The sequence below is a fragment of the Podarcis cretensis genome (genome assembly GCF_951804945.1).
Source record: "Podarcis cretensis genome assembly, chromosome: 16".
In the NCBI taxonomy this organism is placed as follows: Eukaryota; Metazoa; Chordata; class Lepidosauria; order Squamata; family Lacertidae; genus Podarcis; species Podarcis cretensis.
The window spans coordinates 19,379,168-19,405,459 of NC_137186.1; the positions used below are offsets into that span (position 1 = coordinate 19,379,168).

The following is a 26,292-nucleotide window of genomic DNA, read 5'->3' on the forward strand; positions in this document are numbered from 1 at the left end:
TACGATGCACACAATCAATCAATCAATCAATCAATCAATCTATCAATCTATCTATCAATCAGTCATATCCAACCATGCACAGGAATTCATAACCTACCACACAGGGTTGTTGTGAGGATAAAATGGGGAGGGGGAGAGCTACATATGTCACTTGAGCTCCTTGCTTCATGCAACTTGGGCTGTTCATGGTAGAGCGAGATTTGAACCACGGCTTTCCTAATTTCTCCCCCACATCTCTTAATGTTGTCACACTTACTTAGTAAGAACCTTGCAGGCAGAGATCTGTTGTTTTCCGATCTGGTATAGCCAAGTGATTTAAAATAACAACAACAAGATAATAACAAGATAGGAAAGGCTTGCCAGGCGGGAGCAGGTCCTGCAGGACTCCCAGCAGGAAGACCTGGGAGGTGTGTCTTGGGCAAACAAGGGACAAGGGAATTCGCTGTCCCCAAGGTGTGGGGCTTATCTTCTTTCAGATTTTGCCAGAAGCAAGCCAGCTCTGGGTGAATTACTGTGTTTTGCAGAGGAAAGAAAAATCTGGGTCCCCCCCCCCGGATGGGTGCAAAAGAGCACAGAAGCAGCCCCATGCCAGGAAGGATGGGTCTCACTATGGCTTGGGCCCAATCCCTTGCCCCAGAGGACCTCCTTGGACCCCGCAGCCTCCTAGGCAGAGGTGGAAGGGCAGCACCAGGAAAGGGGGCAGAAATACCCTCTGGCCTCATTCTGGCTCCCAGGGACACACACCACATCTTGTGCATTAAAAGTCGCTGGGAGATGTGCTCTTGGGGGGATGGAAGCAACCAAAGAAATGAATACAGGAAGGCAAGATACTTACTCTGAGGTGGGGGAATCTTTGTGAAACAGCTAGCAGCAGAGAAATGCTGCTGGCCACTAGTTTCCTTTCCGCCTCACTTCCCCAAAGGGCGTAAAATCGGAGGTCCTGTGGGAGGAAAGAGCATCTCAGACTCAGGGGCCAGTCTGGGCCAAAGCGGCCCTCTGCTGCCCCCATCACAGAGTCCCTGGCACTCCCGAACCATGAGGGTTGCCACTTTTGGTCTTGGGCCAAATTGAGGGCCAAATGGGACAGGGGACTCTGTGCCCCAGAAATGAAACAGTCTGTTGGGTAAGGGATGGGGGGCAACCCTAAACCCACTCCTGATGCCATCAGGACACTTACAGTGAGCAGCTGGAGGAGGGTGCCAGCATTGGGGGCCTCCAGAAGGAGACCCCCCCAATAGGTTCAGGAAGTGCCTCTTCCATTCCTGCGAGAAAAGTGAGAAGAGAGGTTGAGTGCTGGGTTACATCTTGCAAGGGTGTGAGAAGAAGACAGAGATGTGCAAAGGGAAGTCAAAGCAGAGGACATACCTCTTTGTCCTCCTCCTTTTCTGCGCCCCCAAGAACAGCCTCCATTGTCCTATGCAGGATAGCACTGACCATATCGCAGCTGAAATGGGGTCTCATGAAGGTGGAGAAAGGAGAGGGGTTAGACGCTGCCTCCTCCCTTACCCCCTTCTGCCTGCTCTTGCCTCCCCAAAACCCCTCTCTGCCCCTCCCTCCCCATGGGGGTCCCTCACGCCACCCCTCACTCACCATAATGGCTTTGGCCGTCTCCTGCTTGGAGCACTTCAGGGTTCGGAGCTCCCTGAGCCAAGCTGCCTGGCAGTTCTGGATGACCTCCAGGAGGTATAGCTGATCTTCCTCCAGCAGCTGAAATGCAAAAGTCAGGTTGTCAGTTCCTTGAGGGCTCCTCTGCATCCGAGAATGCAGAGTGGGGGGCAAAGAGCCCAGGCAGCATGGGCAGGGCCACATTTAGATGAAGAGAGCCCCTAGGCTACTCCACTTGTGAGGCCCCAGCCAACCCCCCACACTCACAACTAGAAGAAAAAATTCAGAGTGAACTGTACAAACTTGCACAAGAACTCAATAAAGTTCTGATTTCTGAAGGGTTTTGCTGACCTTATGAAAATGACCTAGAGCATGGGTCCAAAAATGCAGCATAAACACAAATTCCAGTTCTTCCATTTTCTGCAAAAGATTGTTAGCTTGGAGCCTGGTTTCCCCTTCCCATTAGCATCAGAGTACAAATGACTGAGGGTATCAGTGATAGCACTTTTGTGGCTTTTGAATGTGCTGTGTGTCCCACAAATATCTGTCTGACAAATATTTAGGCACATTAGACTGTGGTGGCAAAAATGATTTTAAGAACTGCCCATCTCTTTGTGGAGGATAAAAAGAAGGAATAAATGTCGCTGATAATGCCAAAACAGTTCACTGCATCAAGGCAGCAATCCACAGCTGAACGACCCACCAGATTTATAGTGACCTGCCGGCTCTTGTTGCTTCAATGAGTGGTTGATGCATGAAAGCAGTGACTGGTCTTAACTTCATCATCATAGCATTTTTGAGACTCTGTCTCTTGTGCTTGCTAGCACCACTTTCAAATCTTTTACTCATGCTTAGATCAGAATCTAAAAACAAAAATAAAAATTACTCTTCAACTGGATACACTTGGGCTTCTGTCACTCTTCAGTAGCTGCCACCACTTGCTGACTTCCCTATGTCTTTCTTGAGGGGCAGAGAGACCCCTCTGGCTGACTCCTGAGGTTTGGAGATGAAAACCCCTAACTTTGGGTTTCTCCTGGAGGGTTGGCACCTGCACATTTTGGGGCTTTTCCCCTCCCAGGACCCTTCTTAAGGCACTGGTAGGGGCAGAGCGGGGAGACTCTGTGGTCACAGCACTAGACTGGGCTTTTAAACAAAGAACAAATATTTTCTTGACTATCTGCAAGTAGCAGGATTTTAAACACAAAAGGCCCTTTAAATTAAACATAGAAAAGGAAAACACCACCGGGCACAAATAAAATTGGACAAAACGCAGTTCCTCCAACCCTATACTTATTTTCCCTCAGGATGAGGTCCAGTTACCAACCTGCAGCCTAGCCTCCTGCCTTCTACAGGTAGTTCTGGATCCCTCTGAGGATCCCTTCCCACTGCTGGCTTCCCTGATCCCCAAGGCCTCTCTCTGCCTGTGGGCAATCTGCAGTGCATGCTGCAGGTACCAGCAGGGCTCTGTGAAGTGTGAAAGATAGAGCTTGCTTGCCTGGTCTATCTGCCTCAGCTGGCCCCCCACTCGTACTCTCCCACTGATTAAAGTGCAGCACGTACCACTACTGACCTGACCCTTGAGCTGGGGAAGGTTGTTGACTCTGGGCCTACGGGCTCTGGATTCTGAGAAGGAAAATTCTGGGAGGCGAGGACACTCAACAGCCCAGCTCGTCGGGGTGCAAGTCCCTGCGGGTCTCTGCAGTTAGCAGAAGAAGGAAGTTCCAGCCAAATACAGAAGCAAAACAGGGGTCAATAGACCACAATCTACACACAGAGTAAGAACCCCGAATATGGGTTACAAGATCTTTGAAAACTTCCCTCCCTACCAGAATACATGTCCAGAACCATCATTGAGACATCACTGATACATCATCATCATGTCACCAGGAAGGAGGGGAGTCGTGAGGTTACCCAAGTTCATCAACTTGCCCCGTGTCATGAATGAGCCAGCCGCCAGGGAAGGTTTGCAGGCAGCTCCCAGTGAAGGAAGTAGCCAGGAAGCAAGAGAGTTAACTGCCAGACAAGATGAGCATAGCCCAGTGCCAACTCCCCCACCCTTAGGACTGGCAGTTGATAAGAGAAGGACGTAGGCCTGGCCAGGATGAAGAAGGCCTGGCCAGGACGCTGATGGCCCGGCCAGGACAAAGAAGGCCTGGTCTGGACACCGAAAGCCTGGTCAGGACAAAGAAGTCCTGGCCAGGACAAAGAAGGCCTGGTCTGGATGCTGAAGGCCTGGCCAAGACGAAGGCCTGGCCAGGACGTAGAAGGCCTGGTCAGGACGAAGAAGGCCTGGTCAGAACAAAGAAGTCCTGGCCAGGACGAAGAAGGCCTGGTCTGGATGCTGAAGGCCTGGCCAAGACGAAGAAGACCTGGCCAGGACGAAGAAGGCCTGGTGAGGCACCCTAGATTTAGAGGCCTTAGGCTTAAGACTACTTAGCCTATACATAAATCCAGCACTGAGCAGGGGGGCAAGTCTGAGGGATCCACTCCCTGCTCTCGTTTCATCCAATACTCACCGCTAGAGAAGGGATGTGGAACCCCAGCACACCTGCAAAGAGAAGGACATGGAGACAGGTGAGTTCATCCCTGAGCCCCTGGCAAGGCTATTCCAAGAGTTTTCTCCTGGATTCCAAGTCCTACTACAGGGGAGGGACACCCCAGGCCTTGGGGGCCAATCCTGGCCTCCTGCCCCCAGAACATGGCTCCCCAGGGAAGGTGCCCCTCTCGCTGACAACTGCCCCCCCCCCCGCCATGCCCTGCAGCCCAGCATTCCTCCATTGGACCCCACAAAATGGGGTGGTCGCTGGCAGGGTTGGGTTTCCAGACACTGGCTCAGATGGACCTTGGGTTGGATCCAGCCATCTGGCTCTGTGTATCTTTTGACTAGCTGCCCCCCTAGCCCATTCCTGCCCTCCTCTGTCCCAAAAAGGGGGACCACTTGCTCACCTGACACCATGGGCTGCTCTGGGCCTTGCAGGGCTGTTGCTGCGGCTGATCAGGCATCTTGAACACCTTAACTTAGAAGAGAGAAGCAGAGAGAGCGACTCAGAAGCTGGCAGCCCCAATTCTTGGGGGGTGTTTGTGTGTGAGGAGGGGGCATCTGGCCCAATTCCTTCCATCTCTCTGCAGTTCAGTGACCTGAAAGGGCATCGCCAGAGCTGGAAAGAGGCAGCCCAGAGCATGAGGGGCTGGCAGAGAGAGAAAGGAGGCCCCAAGTGCTATGGGTTCAAGAGCTCCAGCCCAATGGAAAGAGAAGCATTGCCAGCTGTTAAAGGGCTGCTCTGCCTCGTCTTAGGACAGCCCTGCCCTTCCTGGAAAGGGAGGAGACCCCTAGGAGGATCCTCCAAGCATCAAGGTGTCCCAGAAGAGGAGCAGAACATGAGGAAGATGGTGGAATCTTCCATGGAGCCAGAAAGACCCCCAGGAAGGGGAGAAGGCCGATGTCATAGGGCAGTTGGAGAGATGCAAAATGGAGCCAGGCAGAGGTGTAGCGGTTGGAGGGCTGGACTAGGAGGACCTGGGAGAGCAGGGTTCGAATCCCCACTCAGCCATGAGATCTTGGGCCAGCCTAGCCTACTTTGCAGGGCTGCTGTGAAGATGACAATTGGTAGCAGGGAGAACCATGAAGGCCACTTTGAGCTCCTGGGAGGAAAATGGGCTATGAATGTCCTAGTAAATGTAAATGATGAGAGGGGAGAGAAAAGGGGAAGGCAGGGAAAGAGTGTGGAGGAGCTGAAAACCAAGCCTGATGAGGAACAGTTGAGGCAGCTGGGTATGTTTAGCCTGGAGAAGAGGAGACTGAGAGGAGAGCCATCTTTCAATATCTGTGGGCTGCAAGAGGGAGCAAGCTTGTTTTCTGCTGCTCCAGAGGGGAGGGCAGGAGAGGAGATTCGGACTAAACGTTAGGAAGAACTTTCTGATGGTAAGACTCTCTGGAATGGTGGTGGACTCTCTTTCCTTGGAGGCTTTGAAGCAGAGGTTGGATGCCAGTCTGTGAGGGATTCAGCTGCAATTTGGGGAGTGAATAGCACTGGCCTACTTTACAGGGTTGTTGTAACTACACAGGGCTGCTGAGCATCCAAAAGTTCCTGACAAATGTTGAGCCTTCCATTTCATTGTAGGGAACAGCTGCAGTGCATCAGGAGGCATCCCTCAACTTCCGTTTCTTCTCTCTCCTGCAGCCAAAGGGGCCGGGCTGGATTACCAAATAGGCAGAGTAGGCACTGGTCCACGGGCCCCACACTTTTTTGGGGGCCCCACAAAAATGGATCAAAATAATATTGATTTGATCTTGAAAGAAAACAACAATCAAGCTTTCTTAGTTCAATATTATTCCAGCATGCACACAAAGCCTGCCACTGCCCAGATTTTGGCTGCCAAGGGGCCTCCACAGGGTTTAATCCATCACTCCCCCCCCCCAAGATGTTGCTGGACTCTCAAGTCCCACCAGCTGAAAACAGCAAGGTTGGGGATAATGGGAGATGTGGATCAATAACATAGAGGGCTGTAGATATAGAGTGCAGGTTTCTCAAGCTCCCTCAGTGGAATCTAGAAACTACCTGGAATCCAGGGCAAGAGGAATGTTTGGCTGATCACAGAGCAAACAGGTCCGGCTAGTCCTGGACATCTCAAATTAGTGGACAGAAGATATAAGCTAGGTCAGGGTGTTGTTACATTGATCCCACCTGATAAGAGGCTTGGGACAGGCCAGAGAGATCGTGAAAGCAGATCTTCTCTGCAAGAGCTTCCAAAAGTGTATATGTTAAACTGAGGCATCTGATCAAGGCCTGTATTTTAAAATGAGCTTAAAGATTTGCAAATGTTTCATGCCAGGCAGAAAAGCAGCTGGCTAAGTACTTTGGCAGTTGTTTATCCTCCTGGACAAGGGCCCCCCTGATTTATAGCAGAAGCAGGAGACAAGTTTCTCAAAGTTGTAAAAAGGGAAATACAGGCTGGGAGCAAAGGTTACACTGACCCTACATATTACAGAATACAATCAAGCTGCAAAAACACTAATTAAGAGTTGGTAAATAGTAAGATCTCTGCTTAGATAGAACTTAATACCACGAGCCATCTGTTTTAGCCATTTGTTTTGGAATGCAGGGGCAACAGGGGCAAAAGGTGATCTGGTAATTAAGGTGCCTTGTCGAGGCAAATGTAAGATATATGGCTACTTGTCTGCCATTTATGGATAGAAGGAAATATAGCTCTTTGTCTCCCATAAAAGGTAATAGGAAATGGGTGTATCTTTTATGATTGGTTCTAGCAAACAGCCAATAGGAATTTCAACCACGCTGATTGCATAGAGGCAGCCAAAGCAGGAGCAAGGGGGCTGGGTTGAGGAAATATAAGTGCTGGCCATCAGGGCTGGAGGGTAGGCAGAGCTTTGGTAACCATATACCACTGTGCCTATCATTTATTTGTCTGACAAATAAATTATTATTTTAATTTCTCTATTGCTGCATTGAATATTTCATTCCAGCTAAGTGTTAACCACAAGCAGGGTGCTACAAAACTTTATTTAAAAGATGTATTCTGCCTTTCCCTGTAAGTGTTCTTATAAACAAGAACTGCGAAATACAATACAGTCAACTCCCCTCCCACAAGAAAAATAGCAAACCATACAAGTAGCCTTCCCCAACCTGGTGCCCTTCAGGCACCCACCAGCCACGGCCAGCAAGACTGTACAGTGGTACCTTGGTTTAAGAACAGCTTAGTTAATGAACAACTTGGATTAAGAACACTTCAAACCCGGAAGCAGGTGTTTTGGTTTGTGAACTTTGCCTTGGAAGCAGAACATGTTCCGCTTCCTGTTGAGTGTAATTTGAATCCCTCGCTATGGGAAAGCATGCCTTGGTTTAAGAAAGTTTTGATTTAAGAATGGACTTCCAGAACGGATTAAGTTCGTAAACCAAGGTACCACTGTATTATTAAAGTGACTGATACATATCCCGCATGTATGATGCCTGGGCTGATGGAACCCACAGTCTCAAATGGCCGTGCTGGCTGGAGATGATGCCAGTTACAGTCCAAAACATCCCGGAGGGCACCAGGTTGGAAAAGACTGCATACAAAGTTCTTCCCAAGACAGGCATTCTCCAGTCCCCTTTCCCCACTGTGCAAATAAATAGGTTGTGTGTGAGCATTTTTGTGCATCACAGATTGCATTGCACAAGTGTGGAGTTTGCCTTGGGGATGGAATCCAGCATGTTGGCCTGCCTTTGATAAAAACAAGAGAGGTGATAATAGGGTCACTAAATTGTATGCCTTTGGTGGGGAATAGGCAAATCTTGTGAGGACTGGTCTCCCCATTGTGATGAGTCAAGAGAGCTGCGTGTAGAACCTAACTGTTCAGGAGCAGTCTACCCCTGGTTAGCAGATGCTGGAGACAAACAACAAAGAATGGCTACTGTCTCCAATCCTTGTCAATTGGGCTTCCCAAAAACATCTGGCTGGTTGGGGAGAGAGTGCAAGGTTAGCAGGATCTTTGGTCTAATCCAGCAATACCAATTTTAAAGTTTCTATGGCTGCAGAGATAAGGCTACCAATGGCTGCTAACCTACAGCTTTAGGCAGTAATGCTTCTGAATATCACCTGCTGGGATGTGCAGGTAGTGAGAGCACTGTCACACTCAGGTTCTGTTTTAGGTAAAGTTACCAGATTTTTTTCAGTAAATCCGGGGACACTTTTCAACTTCAATGGATTTTGAATGGGGACTGATCTGTAAATCCAGGGATTGTCCCTGGGAAACGGGAATGTCTGGTAACCTTAGTTTTAGGGCTTCCCAAAGGCATTTGGCTGGCCTCTGTAAGAAATGGGTAAGAAAGGATGTTTAGAATAGTCTTCTCTCAAAAGCCAGAAGCGTTTCTTTTGGAAATAAAAGGACAGGGGTCCCCCCAAAGAGTTGGTTAAAACTGTTTATGTTTGCTACCATTGCAGACAGAATTATGTACGCACAGAAATGGAAGGAAAAAGAAGTTCCAACAAAAGAGGAGTGGACTTTGAAATTACTGGACTATGGCAAAGAGTCCAAAACTATTGGACTACGGAAAAATAACAGCAAAATAAGAGACCAAAATGAAGAAATGCTTGTAGAAGAATGGAGATCCTTTTTGGATTATCTGAGAAAATATTATAGTCAAATGAAATAGCAGGCAGGACTTGAAAGGAATGAGAATGATAAAGCAATGTGTGTTTTAATGAAATATTACATTAATGGCAGTAGATGAATTATTTGAATAGAAGCATCGTGGAAGGAAGGATGGAAAGTCAAAATATTAAGGGAATATTGTATTAAAATTCAGTTGAATTGGTTAAATGGCTTGAAAACTAATAAAAATGTATTGGGGGGGTGGAGAATGTAAGAAAAGCCCTACAGGATCAAACCAATAATGTATCTCAGAGGTTTTTGACCTCAGCCGCCTCCCCTCTCCTTGCAAATCCTCGGGCAGCCACAGCCCCTGGTCTCTGAACTGCCCCATCCACCCCATAGAGACGTGCCTCCTTACACTGCCCCACAGGGACCTAGGAAGCACCCCCTGGCCAGCCCCAAAGGCACCATTCGCCTACGGAGCTTGTAGCCAGTCCTGCTGCAACAAACAGCTGTGCAAGCTTTTGGGAGGCAGAGACCCAAGAGGGGATCAGAGGAGGGAGGGGAGGAAAGAGGGACAGAGGCCAGTGTTGCCCGCAGCACCCCTGACTATCATTCAAGGCACCCGAGGGTGCCACAGCACACTAGTTGAAAACCACTGGCCTATCTAGTTCAGCACAAAGTGGCCAACCCAATGCCTTTTCTGGGAAGCCCATAAGCAGAACCTGAACACAACTCTCACTGCTTGCAAATTTCAGCACATGCAGGGAGAACATGGTGGGCAATGGTGTGATCCAGCCAGCTCTTTTTGCTTTTATGGCAGGGTGTGGAGGGGAAAGCAGGGAGAGAAGCTGATTTATGGCTTTAGCCTTTCAAATAAGTCCTTCCCTTCACCTTTCACAACTCCCATTTAACAGAAGTAGGTTTGCAAATAAGTGCTTTTCATTTGCATGATTTATCCAGTTGATAGAATCTGGGTTTTGAGGCAGCATAATATGGGTTAAAACAAAAAAACTTTTTCCCCTGATGCCTGTGCAATATATTCAAATTAAGATGAATCATCCTGTTTGTTGAAAACCACCAGCACACACTCCCTTGCTCACCTTGCCTGGGTGGGGTCAGCCAGGAAACAGAGCATTCAGGTTACAAATTGGCAGAAATTAACGTTTTAAGCTCCACCCGTGGTTTTTGGCTTTTCTAAATTGGAAATGTGTTCTAGCCCTTTAAAAGTTTTTCTGGTTAAAGATATATGCCCCACCCACCTACCTGGGCCAGGTGAACACCTTGACAGCCAGTCCATAGTGAGTACATATCCAAACCCCAAACTGGGCCAATCAGAACGAAGGGAGAGAGCAGCAGAGCAACCAATGGCAGAGTGGGAATGGCTTCCTAAGGCTGTGCTACCTGACTGCTGTACCTGAAGCTGGTTAAACCCAGGAAATCGCAGAGTAGTGAGATCACCTGCTTCTTTTGGACCCAGAGGAAAGAGGCACAGGTGTGTCCTCACCTGCTTTCTTGTGGGGTACCTGAACTCCTGAGGAGCTTGAAGTCACTATGCGGGCCAAGGATGATGAATATGATTACCTCTTCAAAAGTAAGTTTTTTCCTTTCATTTTTCAATTTCCTGGACTTCCTAAGAGTTGCAAACTCTTATTCTTTTGCTTTTTAGGGCGTGGGGAGTGTTAACAGGAGAAAAGCTTCTGTCCATCATTACTTAGCTGCTGATGTGTGCTGTTTTAAAACTCTTACTCTTCTGTTACTCTTCTCAAAAGGCAGATTTTATGTATTTGCTTCTACCCTAAGAGAGAGCGGACCCCACAACTTGCCTATGAAATGTCTCATATACAGTAATGTAGAACCTATGTAAAACTCTGCCCCATTCATGAAAAGTTGTTGGGTAACTCCAGCCACCTCTGATTTCCCCCCATAAGCCCTGTGCTGCGGCCCCACAAACATCCAATGTTTCCTCATTTTTTCCTCATCTAAACTTGGGTGTCTAAGAGAGACATCAAGTTTAAATGGACCTCAGTAAAAATGGGAAAAGATTGGGCTTTTGTGCGTCTACCCTGCAGGGCTGTGGGAAAGAATCAAAGGTGGCTGTTTCATATTCCAGCCCGGTTTTTTTCCTCCCCTCCCTGCAACCAGGATTCATACAACAGCTGACAATTCTTTGCCCCAACTGTGGGTCTCTCGGCTGCTCCCTGTTCTAAATTTTATTATTTAACTTATTTTAGGAATAATGTCCCAAGGTGTTAATGGGACTCTGTTTTGGGGCCAGGTGTTCTCTGCTGATAATTTAGGCCCTCCAGACGTTTTGAGCAATCATTTGTGGTACATTTTGTTTGAAGAAATTAGGGAGAACTTTGCTTTTTGTTTTTCATCTTCCTATTCTGCCCTTCCTCCTAAAGGAGCCCAGGGTGGCAGCTTAGCCAAATATTGGGGAAATGTAATACTGGGAGGAACTGAGGGCCTGACTTGAATTCTGCTCCCCGCCCTTTAAAATTGATGCTAAAACTGTAGCTTAAGTGTTCTTTTTCTGAATGATGCAAAAGGGACCTGACACACGTCTGGGGAAATGGCAGGACGTGGTGAAATTCAGGTTTGGCAAGGCTTGTGCTGTGTCTATGAGTCTCAACAAAACACCTGAGATCTCTCTTCCCTGGGTTTTAAAAAGCCAGGAATTTGAACTGAGGATTGCAGGGGTGTCTAATGAAACTGAAAAACCAAATTGCCCCATAGAACTGTACTTTATTGGTTTGTCTAAGTCTTATTTTTCGAAACAAGTTTGGAAAGTTTCTCTGGCCTTGTTGCTAGATAGCCCTGTCTGGCAAGCCGCCTTTGAAAGCTGGTTTGTTTAATTTTACATTGTCTTGACCTTCAACTCTCCCTCCTCCTCCCAGGGGCCAGCTCTACCATTAGGCAAAATGAGGCAAGGTGTCTCAGGCAAGAGATGCAGAGAGCAGGGAGGGGCCTTGCAGAAGCCCCTCACCCCCTGCTCCCATTCCTCCTGAGTCTCCTAAGTTAACAAGCACTGTGGCCCCTGCCGCCCTGAGGTGTAGCACAGGACCATTGCTGAAATAAGATTGAACCTCAGTCCTGTCAGATTTGTACATCATATGTGTGTGTCAGGGAGGTGTGGGGGTCCTATAGTTTGCTTCAGGCAGAAAAATATTTCATAAAAATATTTTTATATGTTGTGGACTGTGAGAAAAAACACACACAAAGCAGTTTAAAACTGGGCCAACCCTGCTGCCTCCTCCTCCATCTGCAAACTTGGAATAACTGTACTGGCCTACTTTATAGGGCTGTTGTAAAGATTAGGGAGGGACCAATGATGAAATTCTTCCAGCCGCCTCTGCTGCACAAGCCGAGCATCATCAATATTAAACCCAGAAGCTCAGAAATGCCACTTTCCAGATGTCTGAATAACAATACATGTCTCTTTGCTTTGTATTATGAGAGCCATTCTTCCAGAGGCAGGTTCCTTAGTAACTCTTGGGTGTTGGAAATGAGGTTATCTGAAGAAGGAGGGACAGAGAGTGACGGATGTTCCTGGAGTTTGGGCTGACTTGAGTTGTTATCTGACGCAGATGACAATATGGTGTCTCTTCATTTGGTTCTTACTTCAACACTGAAGTCTTCTAGAGCAGTGGTTCCCAATTTGGGGGTCCATGGCACCATTCACATAACCAAAACTACCATAGAGATAATCAAAATTTTCAAAAGTCCATAGCTTAGCTTTTGAAAAACAGGAGGTCTGCAGCACTTAGCTAATTGGCAATGACTGATCTAGCTCACCTGGAGTCAGCAAGCTATTTTAGCAGCTGTGACACCACAGCTTTGATCTCCAACAAAGGGGAATAGCAATAGGTTCAGGAAGAATGGCATGGGTTTTGGTTTTGTTTGTTTTTTCTACCACCGCCTCTCCTGGATCTACTGCCTGAGGCAATTTTCTCACCCTGTCTAATGTTAGGGCCAGCCCTGAATGGAGCTGCACAAGGAATATGGGGGAAGAAGGTTGCCTGGACCCTTAACCATCCCTACTTTTTTTTTTGTTTGTCTTTTTAATTAAAGTTGGTTCAAATGGTTGCAGTCTAAAGCAACTTCCATTGGTTTTATTTCGTTTCCCACTTTTAATATCCTGCCTTTCTCCCAAGCAGGATATTGCTGTTCACCTCTCTTTGTCGTCCTCACAACAACCCTTTGAGGTTGCTTAAGCTGAAAGGCATGACTGGCCCAAGGTCAGCCAGTGAGCTTTGCAGGCTAGCCACAGACAGGCTGACACTCTGACGTGTGTGTAAATTGGTTTGTTCTTTGAAAACATCAGTATATCACTCTGAGCCATCAAGTTTACAGGAGAAATTCCTGCGTCGCTTGATTATGTTCACCTCAAATGCAGTGCTCTAAAACCAGCCTTCACCAGCCAAATGTTTTGGACTATGGACTCACATTAGACCTGGGGCTGGTGGATGATGTATTCAAAATGGTGCTAGTTGGGGGTTGATGAGTAAGGCTATCTTAGCCAATGTCATTCTGTTAGGATGCTTTTAGATCCAAATACTGATATCCCATCCAGATATCCATTTTATTGTGCATTCATACACAGTCCTGCTTCTAATACTGTTTTGGAGCAGACTAAGGCCCCATCTGTACTATACATTTAAGGCACTATAATTCTAGGAGGTGTAGTTTGTTAAGGGTGCTGAGAATTGTTAGGGGACCCCTGATTCTCCTTCCAATGATCGAAATTCCCCACGTGCCTAGCACATTTTGCAGCCTGCGTGGGTTCCACTGCAACCAAGTGACGATGTAATGCCACCAGGTTTGGTGACTGACATCTCCAGCATCTGGCTGTTCTGCAGCAATGTTTTCTGCAGTTGCACGCACCCCTGCACGCCCCAGCATCAAAAGACGCTGCTGTGCGCCGGCCGGCTGATCTTGTCACTATTTTATTCTGGATTGTTTTATTTGATGCTTTAATGTGTTGTAAACCGCTTTGAGGGGACGCAGGTGGCGCTAAAGGTTAAAGCCTCAGCGCCTAGGACTTGCCGATCGAAAGGTCGGCGGTTCGAATCCCTGCGGCGGGGTGCGTTCCCGCTGCTCGGTCCCAGCGCCTGCCAACCTAGCAGTTCGAAAGCACCTCCGGGTGCAAGTAGATAAATAGGGACCGCTTACCAGCGGGAAGGTAAACGGCGTTTCCGTGTGCGGCTCTGGCTCGCCAGAGCAGCGATGTCACGCTGGCCACGTGACCCGGAAGTGTCTCCGGACAGCGCTGGCCCCTGGCCTCTTAAGTGAGATGGGCGCACAACCCCAGAGTCTGTCAAGACTGGCCCGTACGGGCAGGGGTACCTTTACCTTTACCTTAAACCGCTTTGAGATTTTTTCTCTGAAATATAAAGCAGTATAGAAATGAAATGACATTAATAATAATAAAATGAAACATGGGGGCGAGTGACCATAACTTACGTTTAAGGTGCCATTTGGTAATTAGCTAATATATCTAACACTGCCCCCTCCCAGAGCTACAATTCCCAGAATAGTTCACAATGATGTGTGGATGACTGAGGATAAATAAACCACCAGCACTCTAGTATTGCATCAATGACATGTTGCAGAATGTAAGCATCCAGGGGTAGCGGGGTACCCCAGTTCTGGAGGGTCTCTGTGGGTGAAGCCCACAGCCCACTTGTAGGCTGAGCAGCTGAGGCACTCCCTGCTTACATCTTGCTGCTAGCCTTGATGCTGTTGTCGGAAGAGGAGTTTCATCCAAATGAGTCAATGATTGCTCATGAACTGAAGTCACTGGATTTCGCTTCTGATGACTCTGCTTCCTTTTCTTTGAAAAAGCCGGAATGACGGCTTGTGTTGCTACACACCTCTTTAAAAAAATTTTTTTTAAAAAAACCCTTTCACCTTCACTTGCTCATGTTCCACGCCCAGAGATGGGTTCACAAACAGTCCTTTTGTATTCTGAGGAACAGGGATAGGTAGCTGGTGGTTGGCAGTGGGACAGGAAGGGCTTCCAAATCAGGCATGTGAAGGAGAGGCATTGACTGCCTGGTTTCTCCCTGGATTGGCTCACTTTGCGTGGAGCGCGGGTGGGGTGGGGGGGACAGGAATCCAGTCATTCCTGTTTCGTAGCATTTTTACCTGGATGGGCTTGTGAAGCAGCATTTCAGCTCAGGGGAAAGCAGGTGTGCTTCATTCTCCACCAAGGTAGGCCTTGGTTCTCTGGGCCTAACCCATCCAGAATGATGTCCATTTTATCCTGCTTGTGCTCATTGGGGTTGTTATATAGGCCATTCCACTACTAACACGGTTTGCACTTGCAAACGTTTTGAGGCAGACACGAACTGTTTTATTTCCAGTCGCTACATGTCCTGCTGAAATCATAAGAGCCTGCTGCATCAGGCCAATGGCCCATTTAATCCAACACCCTGTTCTCACAGTGGCCAACTAGATGCCTGTGGGAATCCAGCAAGCAAGACCCAAGCGCCAGAGCCCTCTCCCCTCCAGTCCTTCCCAGTAACTGGTATTCAGAAGCATCATTGCCTCCAGCTGTGGGACACTCAGCACAGCCATCATGGCTAGTTGGCTGCCAAGAGCTCTCTCTTCCATGAATTTGCTCAATCCTCTTTTAAAGCCATCTCAGGTTGGTGGCCAACACTCCCTCCTGTGGGAGGGAGTTCCATAGTTTTAACAACATGCTGCATAAAAACAGGCGTGGAGCTACCTGCCCCGGCACCTGGAGTGGTGCAGGGGCGGGGGTGGGGCTAGCCGCCTGCACGACAACACAGCGTCGGGAGGGGTACTGCTAGCCACGCAATGAGCATTGAGGGGCGCCGCTAGCCGCTCGTGGCAGCATCATCCCTAGCGGTCCGCCACCCATGCAGCGAGTGTCCGGGGGCGCCGCCCGCGCAGCAAGGGGGCGTGGGGTGGCACAGCAATGTCACCTGCCCTCACGGCTGACACCCAGTGCACACCGCACCCCCACACACACCCGCCTTCCTCCGCCAGTGCATAAAGAGCTTTCTTTTATCCGCCCTGAATCTTCCAACATACAGCTTCATGTACAGTGATACGGTTACATACGCTTCAGGTTACAGACTCCGCTAACCCAGAAATAATACCTCAGGTTAAGAACTTTGCTTCAGGATGAGAACAGAAATCTTGCTGCGGCGGCAGCAGGAGGCCCCATTAGCTAAAGTGGTGCTTCAGGTTAAGAACAGTTTCAGGTTAAGAACAGACCTCCGGAACGGATTAAGTACTTAACCCGAGGTACAACTGTATATGAAAGAGGAAGAAAAACTTCATCCACTTTCTCCATGCAATGAGCAATTATTTACAATTCTGTTAGGCCGCCTCTTAACTCACCTTTTCCCTAAACCAAGAAGTCCCAAATTTTGCAACTTTTCTTCAGAAGGGAGTCATAACTTTTTAAAGCACAAATGCTATAATGTTGGGTTTGTTGGTCCTGCTTCTGTTCTGCAGTGCAGCACAAGAGTGCCTCTCCAGACAACAATAATGCGGTATAATTCAGGAAGCATCACAGAACAACAAATAAACTGGGGGATGTGTAGACTTTAGGTGGGAAGAGGGAATTATTGTTACAATCATTCTGGAAACTGTAGCTCCGTGAGGGGGATAGGGGTTTCCTAACAACCCTCAGCAACCTAACAAACTACAGCTCCCATAATTCTTTGGGGGAAAGCTGTGAGTGTTTAAAGTGGTATCACAGTGCTTCAAATGTATGGTGTGGATGTGGCCACCATTGGGTTTGCAACCTCACTGAGAACTAGGACCCTTTGAGTCCATCTTCTTCCTGGTGTTGTAGTGCTGCTAGGGTTGCCATATTTCCAAAGGTAAAAATCCTGACACCCACAAAGTTGTTGATAGTGATTTTGAGCTTTTGGAGCTGTTTCCACTGCTTTTTCCATTGCATTGCCATTGCGTTGTCAGGTTTTTCCTGACATTTTGCTGATTCAGCAAAATCCCCGACACAATTTTTACACCGTTTTTTAAAAATAGGACATGTCAGGAATTTTCCTGACGTATAGCAAGCCTAGGTGCTGCCAACTTTGAGGACAGGAATCCTTAATCAGAAACTCTTTCCAGTGCATCACTGCCTAATTATGTTGGTGATTAGGAAGAAGTCTGTGGTTAGGAGATTTGGGGTTGTGTGCTACCATTTCCTGTTGACTGACAATGCTGGGGTTCCTGCGGGTTGGACTTAAAAGAGGCTTTGAGTTACACTTTGTGATTTTGTTTTGGATGTTTGTTTGTTTGTTTGTTGACAAAGTAATAATCACAAATAAATAAGCATAAAAATTTGCATCCCACCCACTGTTCTAGCTATCCAACCTCCCAAAATTTCAACACCTCTTGCGATGGTTTGACCCCTTTCTGTTTTAACAGCACAAATTCTACAAACACCCTCCATATCTCATCAAAATCATTACTCCTGCATATTCCCCATCTTACTTTAATGGCACATGTTAGTTTATCATTAATAGCTATATCTCACACCTCTTTATACCATTCGTCCATTTTATATTCTGCTTGCCCCTTCCACTTCCTAGCTATCATAATTTGTGCAGCTGTCAATAAATTTATGAGCAAGTCCTTCATAGCCTGTGAACCTTCCACCCCATCGCAAATTGATCATAACTGTTTTGCATGTTTGAGAGAAAGAGTTCTACAAAATATGCTGGTTGCTTCCCCCACCCTGCAAATGTTCAAAGCAGTATATTAGATGTGGGAGCATCCAAACATGTAACGCACCCCCTCCCCAGCAACCCAAAATAGTACAGTCCAGGAAAGACTTCTACACATTCTGCAGAACCGAGTGTCAAACCTTTTGCCTTATCCTTCCATTTCTGGCCTTGAACCTTTGGAACAACATTTTGCCATTTCCCTTCCCTGTGCTATTAGCATTCTGATGCTTAATTGTCTTCTCCCTATTTGTTACCTTGTTGCTTCTTTGCAGTTGTCCTCATCGGAGACTCGGGAGTAGGGAAAAGCAACCTCCTTTCTCGGTTCACCCGGAATGAGTTTAACCTGGAGAGCAAAAGCACCATTGGGGTGGAATTTGCCACACGAAGCATCCAAGTGGATAACAAGACAGTGAAGGCCCAGATCTGGGATACCGCCGGGCAGGAGCGTTATCGTGCCATTACTTCTGCGTAAGTACTGCCTTGCCTTCTCATGTTGCAGTGAGAAACCCCAAAGTGCAGTCTTCTTGGCAAATCCCATAGCCACGCTTCTCAGGCTATTCAATAAAAATGCAGTTTGGACCAATGCAGACATTACAACTTTGGGGTCCTAGTCAGACCACTGTTAAAGAGATTCCAAGGCTGCTGTTCTTTGCTTTGTAAATACAGTTGTGGACTAGGGGAATTCTGATAACGGGCAGGGGAAAGTAGGCCAGGAAAAGCTAAACTATACTTACTTTACTGATTTCTAAATTTCTGTCCTGCTTTAAGGCTGACACCTCAAGGTGGCTAAATGGAAAAACCCGATTTCTCTTTTTTAAAAAACCCCCAACTAAAAATGGCTTGGAAGATTAAATAACTAATTCGGCAAGGGAAATCAGAAGTCATAAAGGCAATGAATTGTGCCATTAAAAGCTCATGAGAACAAGGTGGATTTCACCAGGAGCCAAAAAGACAGCAGTGAGCATGCCTGGTGAGCAGGGAGAAGTTCACTGAGTGCAGCTCCCCCTCCAAAAAATACTTCCCCCCCCCAACAGTAGACCCATGATAAACTGTGGGTGGCACCCAGAGCATCCCCTAATAAGCAGGCCGGCTCATGTGGGAGAAAGGGGTCCTTTTGTTACCTCTGCAGCCAGGCAAGGACCTTAAACTGGCCCTTGGATGTAGGTTAGTGAGGTTCTTAATATACTAGCAGTGAGACAGCTAAGGAGGTTGTTGCTGCTGCTGCTGCTGCTGTTGTTTACCCGCCCTTAACCCTAAGGTCCCAGGGCAGGTTATGACAATTACAAACATTGGAAACAGTCTAAATTTACAACTTAGAATCACAGAAATAGGAACGGTCCTTAAAATGCACACCTCAGGTGCCAAAGGCCAGGGTGAAGAGTTGCATCTTCACCACATAGCTTCTGGCGAATGCTGAAGGTGCCAGGCCGATTCTCCTGCATGGAGGGAGTTCCACAGCTTAAGAGCTGCCACAGAGAAGACCCTGTCCCGGGCCTCCACCATCCCAAGCTTCTGAGGTGGAACTACAGTGGAACTACAAGAAGACCTCGTCTACTGGTCTTAACACCCTGGAGGGTCTGGAGGGATGGAGACTATCTCAGTTATTTGGGGCCTGAACATCTTTAATTGGGCCTGGAAATGAACTGGCAACCAGCGCAGCTACTGTGATCTAAATGGAACCCCAGCCGCTAATCTGACTGCTGCATTTTGGACCACAATCTGTCTTCAAGGGCAGTCCCACATAGACCTCTTTGTAACAATCTAACCTGAAAGTTAGGGACGCAGGTGGCGCTGTGGGTTAAAGCCTCAGCGCCTAGGGCTTGCCGATCGAAAGGTCGGCGGTTCGAATCCCTGCGGCGGGGTGCGCTCCCGCTGCTCGGTCCCAGCGCCTGCCAACCTAGCAGTTCGAAAGCACCTCCGGGTGCAAGTAGATAAATAGGGACCGCTTACCAGCGGGAAGGTAAACGGCGTTTCCGTGTGCGGCTCTGGCTCTGGCTCTGGCTCTGGCCAGAGCAGCGATGTCACGCTGGCCACGTGACCCGGAAGTGTCTCCGGACAGCGCTGGCCCCTGGCCTCTTAAGTGAGATGGGCGCACAACCCCAGAGTCTGTCAAGACTGGCCCGTACGGGCAGGGGTACCTTTACCTTTACCTAACCTGAAAGTTACCAGAGCATGGAGTACAGTGGCTAAGTCATCTCTGTCCAGAAGACATTCCCAAAGGGCCACCCAGATTATATCTCTATCTCTATCTCTATCTCTATCTCTATCTATCTCTATCTCTCCATCTAGGGACTAAATTTACTTAGCTGCCCCATGTCTGAGGAGGCCAGTTCTAGTTGGCAATCTGCTCACCACCAGGTTTGGAACTACTTGCAATTTCTTGGTTGTTTTCAAGGGCAGTCAGCTGGTATCCAATCAGAAAGGAATTGCGGGATGGGGGCTGTGTGCAGACAATACTGTTGTCCAATCGGAATGGGAGTGGTAAATGGGGTCGTGTGTTGCGGACATGGCATGTGATCAAGGGTGAACTTCCACAGACGGGTGTGGGATCCTTGTGCACACCGTGTGAGGTCTCCGAAGGTGCTGTGAACTTAGTTCTTAAGGTAGATAAAAAGTAGGTTAAAAAAGATTCCAACCCCATGCAGTAAAGGTTGGATGCAAGACTCCCCATCCCGCAATTGATCAACAGTTTAGCAAATGCTCCTTAGTTTTGTCTGGACAAAGCTTCAATTTATTAGCCCTTTTTAAACTCCAGACACCTGTTCCAAGGAATCCAAAGCCACCATCAGGGTCTGATAGAAAGGAAAGTCAGAGTTAGATATTCTCAGTGTATTCTCAGTCCTGTGACTCCTCCCAGTGGTTTCATGTGGGTATTAGACAGCATGGATGGACTTTATTCATTGCCAACCCATGATATCCCAGGAGCAGAGCAAAGTGTTTCCCCACCATCATGAGATTGTCAGTTGCCAAGATAATTCTAAGTTTGGAATGGGTTTTTCAAGATCGCCTTCCTTGCTCTGAAAAGATTTCTCTTTGGCTTCTGTGACTGTGAGAAGGGCAGAGGTTTTGCAGGGACAAAAAGGCAATCCTCATTTACTTAAGGAAGGTGTTTTATTACAAGTAGGCAAAAGCTTCCAAGCTTAAAACAACTGTCAGCTGCACAGTTTCTGGTGCCAGCTGTTAGTGGACATCAAATCAAGCACTAAAAGTCTTGGGCTTGGTGAAAAGGTTCTAGAACAGCCTTTGCCAATGTGGTTCCCTCTGGATGTTTGAGAACAACTCCCATCATGACTTGGCTGGCTGGAGCTGATGTGAGTTGTAGTCCAGAACATAAAACTCATTCCACATTTTTAAGAAATCTCACTTTGAAACTCACTGCAACCACGTTTGCTGTTCTCTTTTCTGCACCTGCTAAAAACATTTTTGTTTAGGCCGGCCTATCCAGAAATGCAGAACACGTGCGTTTTAATCTGTTTTCAGTACGTCACTGGTTTTAATTGTTCTTTGAATAGCTGCTTTTAACTGTTTGTGTTGATAATTTTACTGTCCTGGTCTTTTTGTAAACCGCTTGGAGGTTTTCTTTCAGTCAAGAGGTATATAAATGTTATGAAATAAAGAAATAAAATGTATTTAATGGGCTAGGCAGTTATTTGAAGAGTAAAATTGGTAATGGATGGTTATTTTTTACGACGGGTGGGGGGGTGGCATTCAGTGTTGTGCAGCAAGCTTAGTTTTTACCTCCCCCTTCCTCTTCCACCTTCTAATCCCACTGCAGTTACTACCGGGGGGCAGTTGGGGCACTTCTTGTTTACGACATCGCCAAGTACCTGACCTATGAGAACGCAGAGCGCTGGCTCAAGGAGCTGCAGGACCACGCTGATGCCAACATCGTCATCATGCTGGTGGGCAACAAGAGCGACTTGCGGCATCTGCGGGCAGTGCCCACCGATGAGGCCAAGAGCTTTGCAGGTACCCCTCTGCCCCATTCCTCCCGCCTCCTCCTTTTACTTGCCCTGGTGAGGGAGGGTCTCCAGGGCCACCTCCCTAGACTCTGCACAAGGCACTGTGTATATCTGTGTTTTTATTCATTTCTGTTTGGTACATAATGGCTTTCAGCAACCTGGTGCCCCAGGGGTTGTTGGACTCAAGCTCCCACCAGCCCCAGAGTTGTTTCCAAAAAATATCTGGAGGGCTACATGTTCCCCATGTAGAACCCCACTAGAACCTTGCATTTAATTTTTCTTAAGAAAAACAAAATAAGGCTGGCTTTCTTGGGATGCCACTTCTGAACCAGATTCTAAATTTCAAACTTTTGCTGTGCCCATGTGGCATTGTGGAACCCAAGTAGCCCTCATTATAAAGAAATGAAGGGTAGATATGGGTTGTTGCGGTTACGCGTTGTCAACAGAGCAACATTCTTGATTTCCTCAAGAGGCAGCTGTTATAGTTACCATCCCTCTGTCTTTGTACATCTGGATATTCTGGGGAGCTGAGCCCTGAACCTGCTTGCTAATGTGAAGCCTCAAAATGTCTATCGTTGGGATGTGCAGAATGCATTTCCATCCTTGTTGGCCAACCCCAACAATGCACCTTGGCTAGTGGGAAAGGAATTCCAACTCATAGCTTCAAACTGGTTTGGCTCTTGGTACCTCTGCTTCTGACAGGGCTGTCAGAGTCAGAGGTCTGTTTATCTTGCACCTGGAAGATTCAGGACAGAAAAAAGTAAGTCCTCCTTCACACGACTGTGGAACTCCCTCCCACAGGAGGCAGTGATGGCCACCAACTTGGATGGCTTTAAAAGAGGACTGGACAAATTCATGGATGACAGTATGACTATTGGTGGCTACTAGCCACAATGGCTATGCTCTGCCTCTTTGGTCAGAGGCAGCAATGCTTTTAAATGCCATTTGCCATAAACCACAGAAGGGGAGAATGCTCTTGTGCTTTGATCCTGCTTGTGGGCTTCCCACAGGTATCTGGTTGGCCACTGTAAGAACAGGAAGCTGGACAAGATAGGCCATTGGCCTGATCCAGCAGGCCTTTCTCATGTTCTTATGTTCCCACAGAAAAGAATGGCTTGTCATTCATAGAGACGTCAGCTCTGGATTCCACCAACGTGGAGACTGCCTTTCACAACATCCTAACAGGTAAGCCGTTACGTAGGGTAGGGTGAACTCACAGATAAACTGGCTTCATGCAGCTGCTTGCCTGGTGGAGAATTCTGGAGCACTTGAAAACTCTACATGCTTCTGTGACATTTGGGCTGGTCCCAGCAAAGGTATTATACCAACTAGGGATATTTACAGGTGTGTTTTTTTAAAAAAAAAAATGGACCTACAACAGTGACCTATTGCTTCTTACCTAAGAAATAAGCTGTTCTTCTGCTCCAAAACACACCGTCCCCCATCACTGCTCTAGTTTCATCTGTCTGCACGACTTCATCTTCTCCGCTTTTTGCTCTCCAGAAATCTACCGGATCGTGTCCCAGAGGCAGATTGCTGGTGGGCAGCCAGAGACGGAGTTCAGTGCCAGCAGCACCATTGAGCCGATCAAGGTCCTGCCTACCCACCAGGAGGGCCGGCAAACCCCTTGCTGCCAGAACATCTAACCTGCAAAGACTGCAACGAGGAAGTGAAAGGGGAACAAGGAAGGCCAAATAGTCTCCGGTACCTCCAAGGGGGGAAGTGATGCTCCAGACAAACTCCTCTTTTTCTTCTTCTGGTACCCAACGTCCACCGTGCTACTCTGCTTCATGTAGGTCAGAAACACATAACGGATCGTGTTCGTCTTTAGATGTGGGGAAATGTTGGTGTCAATGGGTGCTTTTTGGACCACCTGAGAGATACCCCATCCCAATTCCACAGCCTCCTTCCCTGAGAGGTGGCTGCTGGCATGAGGAAGTTGGTGGGTCACAGGGATGGCACTTCCCACACCAATGGCCCTTTGAATTTCTTGCCGAAACTATTTTCCTGACTCTAGTGTATATTACATGGTTTAAGTAGAGCCCTTTGCTAACATAGGGGGTCATGGCATTCAACACTATATGACTGGAATGAAAAGGGATTGAGCTGGTTGGGCAGCTCACTTCTAAACCAAAGATAGAGTGGACTCACTATCATGGCTTCATGGGCTGTGGTTTTCAGGGGGTTTTTAAGTTGCTGAATGTTAAATAAAAACAACTCCTTTGCTCCCTCCTAATTACAACTCCTCTTTGAGGGAAGTCATGGTGAATTAAGCCTGGTTCCCCCCCCAAGTTGGTTCTGTCATACAGACATGCCCTCTCCACCCAAAAAATTTGGGGGGCTCCGCTGAGGTACAAAAGCCAGGCTGTTGAGTAAGCCTCAACCTGTGTAAAGAAGCCCAGAAATTGAGGCAAGGCCCGAGGCCTGCCTCGCTTAGAAGACAGTGAGCTTTAGCCGCCCTGTGGCTTGGCAGCAAAATGGCTTTGTATCAACAAGCAAATAGGAGTTGCTTCTGAGTGGTGACTGTTCTGGTCATGCCAGATGGCTTTAAAGCACAACTCGCCAGTCAGGTTGCATTTGTGAGGGCGTCTGTCACCTCCACCTTCACCATAGCAGCAGAAAAGCCTCCCGGCCTGGTATGATCACACCCTATGTTGGATCATTGCATTGGGTGACTGCTTCCTGCGGATTTTAATCCAGCAAATTGGTATATTTCCCTGCTGCCCCTTGTGCTGTTTTAAAGACCCAGGTTCCCATTAGCTTCATGTCTCACGAGGCCTCGCAAAGCAAGTTTGGGAAATGGGAAGCCCAAAGCAGCAATAAGTAGCCTTTTGAGGACCATGAATGGAGCTGGAGTTTGCATTCTTGCTCAGCCTTGGAGAAAATGGCTGACCCTCAGGATGGAGAAGGAAGAAGTTGGTTGGAGTTGTTTTTCCCCTCCCCTCCCTGTTTTGACTTTGCTACCTTTTCTGGAGTGATCAACCGGTAAAGATGAGAGTATGCTGATGGTTAGATTCTCGTGGCTTTCTCTTGGTTTTGCTCCCAACTGCAACTTTTGTGTAAATAGTAGGCTATTGGGAGGGGGGGTATTTTAATGTGTGAAATTGCCTTCCTTTCATTTGCTTTGAAACTTGTGTTGTTGTTTTTGTGGGTCTTCTGTGTGTGCTAAGTGTTTAAATAAAAGCTATTTGTTTTATTGTATTGTGCTTATTTACTACACTTTTATCCTACCCTTTTCTCTCCAAGGAGATTGAGGTGGTAATAATAATAATAATAATAATAATAATAATAATAATAATAATAATAATTTATTTATACCCCGCCCATCTGGCTGGGCTTCCCCAGCCACTCTGGGCGGCTTCCAACAAAATATTAAAATACTATAATACATCAAACATTAAAAGTTTCCCTAAACAGGGCTGCCTTCAGATGTCTTCTAAAAGTCTGGTAGTTGTTGTTCTCTTTGACATCTGATGGGAAGGCATTCCACAGGGCGGGCGCCACTACCGAGAAGGCCCTCTGCCTGGTTCCCTGTAACTTGGCTTCTCGCAGTGAGGGAACTGCCAGAAGGCCCTCGGTGCTGGACCTCAGTGTCTGGGTAGAACGATGGGGGTGGAGACGCTCCTTCAGATATTCTTCAGGTTCTCTCTGTCTCTCTCCACCCATCCATTTTATCCTCACAACAACCCTGTGAGGTGGGCTAAGCTGAGATATGCTGAGATTTGTGGCCGATTTGGGTACTGAACTCTGGTCTCCCAGGCCCTAGTACTGCACTCTGAAGTGTGACAACATACTCGCTCTAATAATGACATTTTGGCAGTATGAGTGGTATTTGAACCTGCAGCACTTGCGCTCAAAACAGTTTCCTGGCGTTATTATAGCGCACACACACAATGAGGCATGGAAAACTGGATGGACCTAAAGCACTTCTAAACCAGGGTGGGCATAAGCATCATTTAAACAAATGACACTTTTTAAAAATTGGGGCTGCACCCCTGCTCACATTGCATAGCTGTCAAGTGTCCCTTATTTGAAGGGACAGTCCCTTATTGCAGCGCCATGTCCCGCTGCTGTCCCTTATTGATGGATGTCCCTTAAATGTCCCTTAAATGATGTCCCTTAAATTTCAAAGGAAGCAGCTCCTCTCCCTCCCTCCTTGCCGGCCAGAGAGGAGGGAGGCTCCAACTGTGTTGCTTGGCTGTGTTGCTCACCCAATAAGAAGTCTAAGAATGACTGGGGGGGTGGAGCTTGCATGCCTTGTGTGTGGCTAGTTAATGCAAGCTGAGGGTTTTTTTGAATGCTGGACGCCATTTTGTTGCACGTGCTGCTGCAAACTTTGCAGTGCAAAGCCAGGCCGGGGAGCCATCTTAAGTTGAGGCTGCATAGGCCTTGTGGTGCATGTGATTCAGATTCTATTCAGTTGAACCTCTGGTTACAAAGTTGGTTGGACAGTGTTCTCGAAGCTACCAGCATGAGTTTGACCAGACTGCAGGAGGACAGGAAGACTGGAGTGCCTAGAACAGGTGAGGCTGCAGGTCCCTTATTTTGGCTGCTGGTCCCTTATTTTCAAGGCTGCTGGTCCCTTATTTTCAAATCTGTAAGTTGACAGCTATGTCACATTGCTTGCCAACCTTGCTTATCACTACATCCTTAGACCTTGCCAAACATCCTGCCCTGCCTCCCCAGGTTACATCTTGTCAACCAACCACCCCCTCTCAGTAAGCAACTGCGAGAGACCAATGGAGATCCACCCCTGCTACTTCATTGGCTGCTACTGTACAACTTGCCCCACAATCCACAGCAGTGGAGAGTGGTAGCAAAGCAAGAATGGAGAGCAGTTGCTGAGAAGCTGCTGTGTCCTGAGTGCTCATCCGGAATGATGCTTCCTCACGCTTTGCCATTGCGGGTCCTTTTCTTGGTG

At 47.6% G+C, this 26,292-nt stretch overlaps 2 protein-coding genes across 9 annotated transcripts; one reads left to right on the plus strand and one right to left on the minus strand.

The window, feature by feature from the left end:
- Positions 1-343: 343 nt before the first annotated feature.
- Positions 344-5,160, minus strand: LOC307205027 (uncharacterized protein). Of its 7 annotated transcripts, XR_013833800.1 has the most exons (8): positions 4,552-5,156; positions 3,975-4,153; positions 3,517-3,837; positions 3,176-3,301; positions 1,591-1,707; positions 1,366-1,456; positions 1,178-1,262; positions 344-940 (listed from the first exon to the last, which is right to left on the minus strand). XR_013833800.1 is itself a non-coding variant. In XM_079957299.1 (5 exons), the coding sequence occupies exons 1-5, from the start codon at positions 4,559-4,561 to the stop codon at positions 1,299-1,301; spliced, it is 453 nt and encodes a 150-aa protein (XP_079813425.1). In that variant the 5' UTR covers positions 4,562-5,160; the 3' UTR covers positions 1,269-1,298. The 7 variants fall into 7 exon arrangements, 1 of the variants encoding a protein (XP_079813425.1); XR_013833803.1 differs by having other exon boundaries at positions 3,517-4,153; positions 4,552-5,149; XR_013833801.1 differs by lacking the exons at positions 3,517-3,837; positions 3,975-4,153 and having other exon boundaries at positions 4,552-5,152.
- Positions 4,069-24,567, plus strand: LOC307204987 (ras-related protein Rab-11A-like). Of its 2 annotated transcripts, XM_079957239.1 has the most exons (6): positions 4,081-4,179; positions 9,941-10,289; positions 17,682-17,877; positions 21,185-21,378; positions 22,476-22,556; positions 22,875-24,567. In XM_079957239.1, exons 2-6 carry the CDS (start codon positions 10,250-10,252, stop codon positions 23,015-23,017), a joined length of 654 nt encoding a protein of 217 aa, XP_079813365.1. In that variant the 5' UTR covers positions 4,081-4,179; positions 9,941-10,249; the 3' UTR covers positions 23,018-24,567. The 2 variants fall into 2 exon arrangements, with proteins under 2 accessions (XP_079813366.1, XP_079813365.1); XM_079957240.1 differs by lacking the exon at positions 9,941-10,289 and having other exon boundaries at positions 4,069-4,179.
- The last annotated feature ends 1,725 nt before the right edge of the window (positions 24,568-26,292 follow it).

Coding starts and splice junctions, on each gene's coding strand:
- LOC307205027 (XM_079957299.1), bottom strand. Junction 3,302..4,121: donor TCCACATCCCTTCTCTAGCG/GTGAGTATTGGA, acceptor TGCTAACTGCAG/AGACCCGCAGGGACTTGCAC. Junction 1,708..3,165: donor CAAGGGTCAGGTCAGTAGTG/GTACGTGCTGCA, acceptor TTTGCATTTCAG/CTGCTGGAGGAAGATCAGCT.
- LOC307204987 (XM_079957239.1), top strand. CDS start 10,250: ATGCGGGCCAAGGATGATGAATATGATTACCTCTTCAAAA. Junction 10,290..17,681: donor ATATGATTACCTCTTCAAAA/GTAAGTTTTTTC, acceptor GCTTCTTTGCAG/TTGTCCTCATCGGAGACTCG. Junction 21,379..22,475: donor TGAGGCCAAGAGCTTTGCAG/GTACCCCTCTGC, acceptor ATGTTCCCACAG/AAAAGAATGGCTTGTCATTC.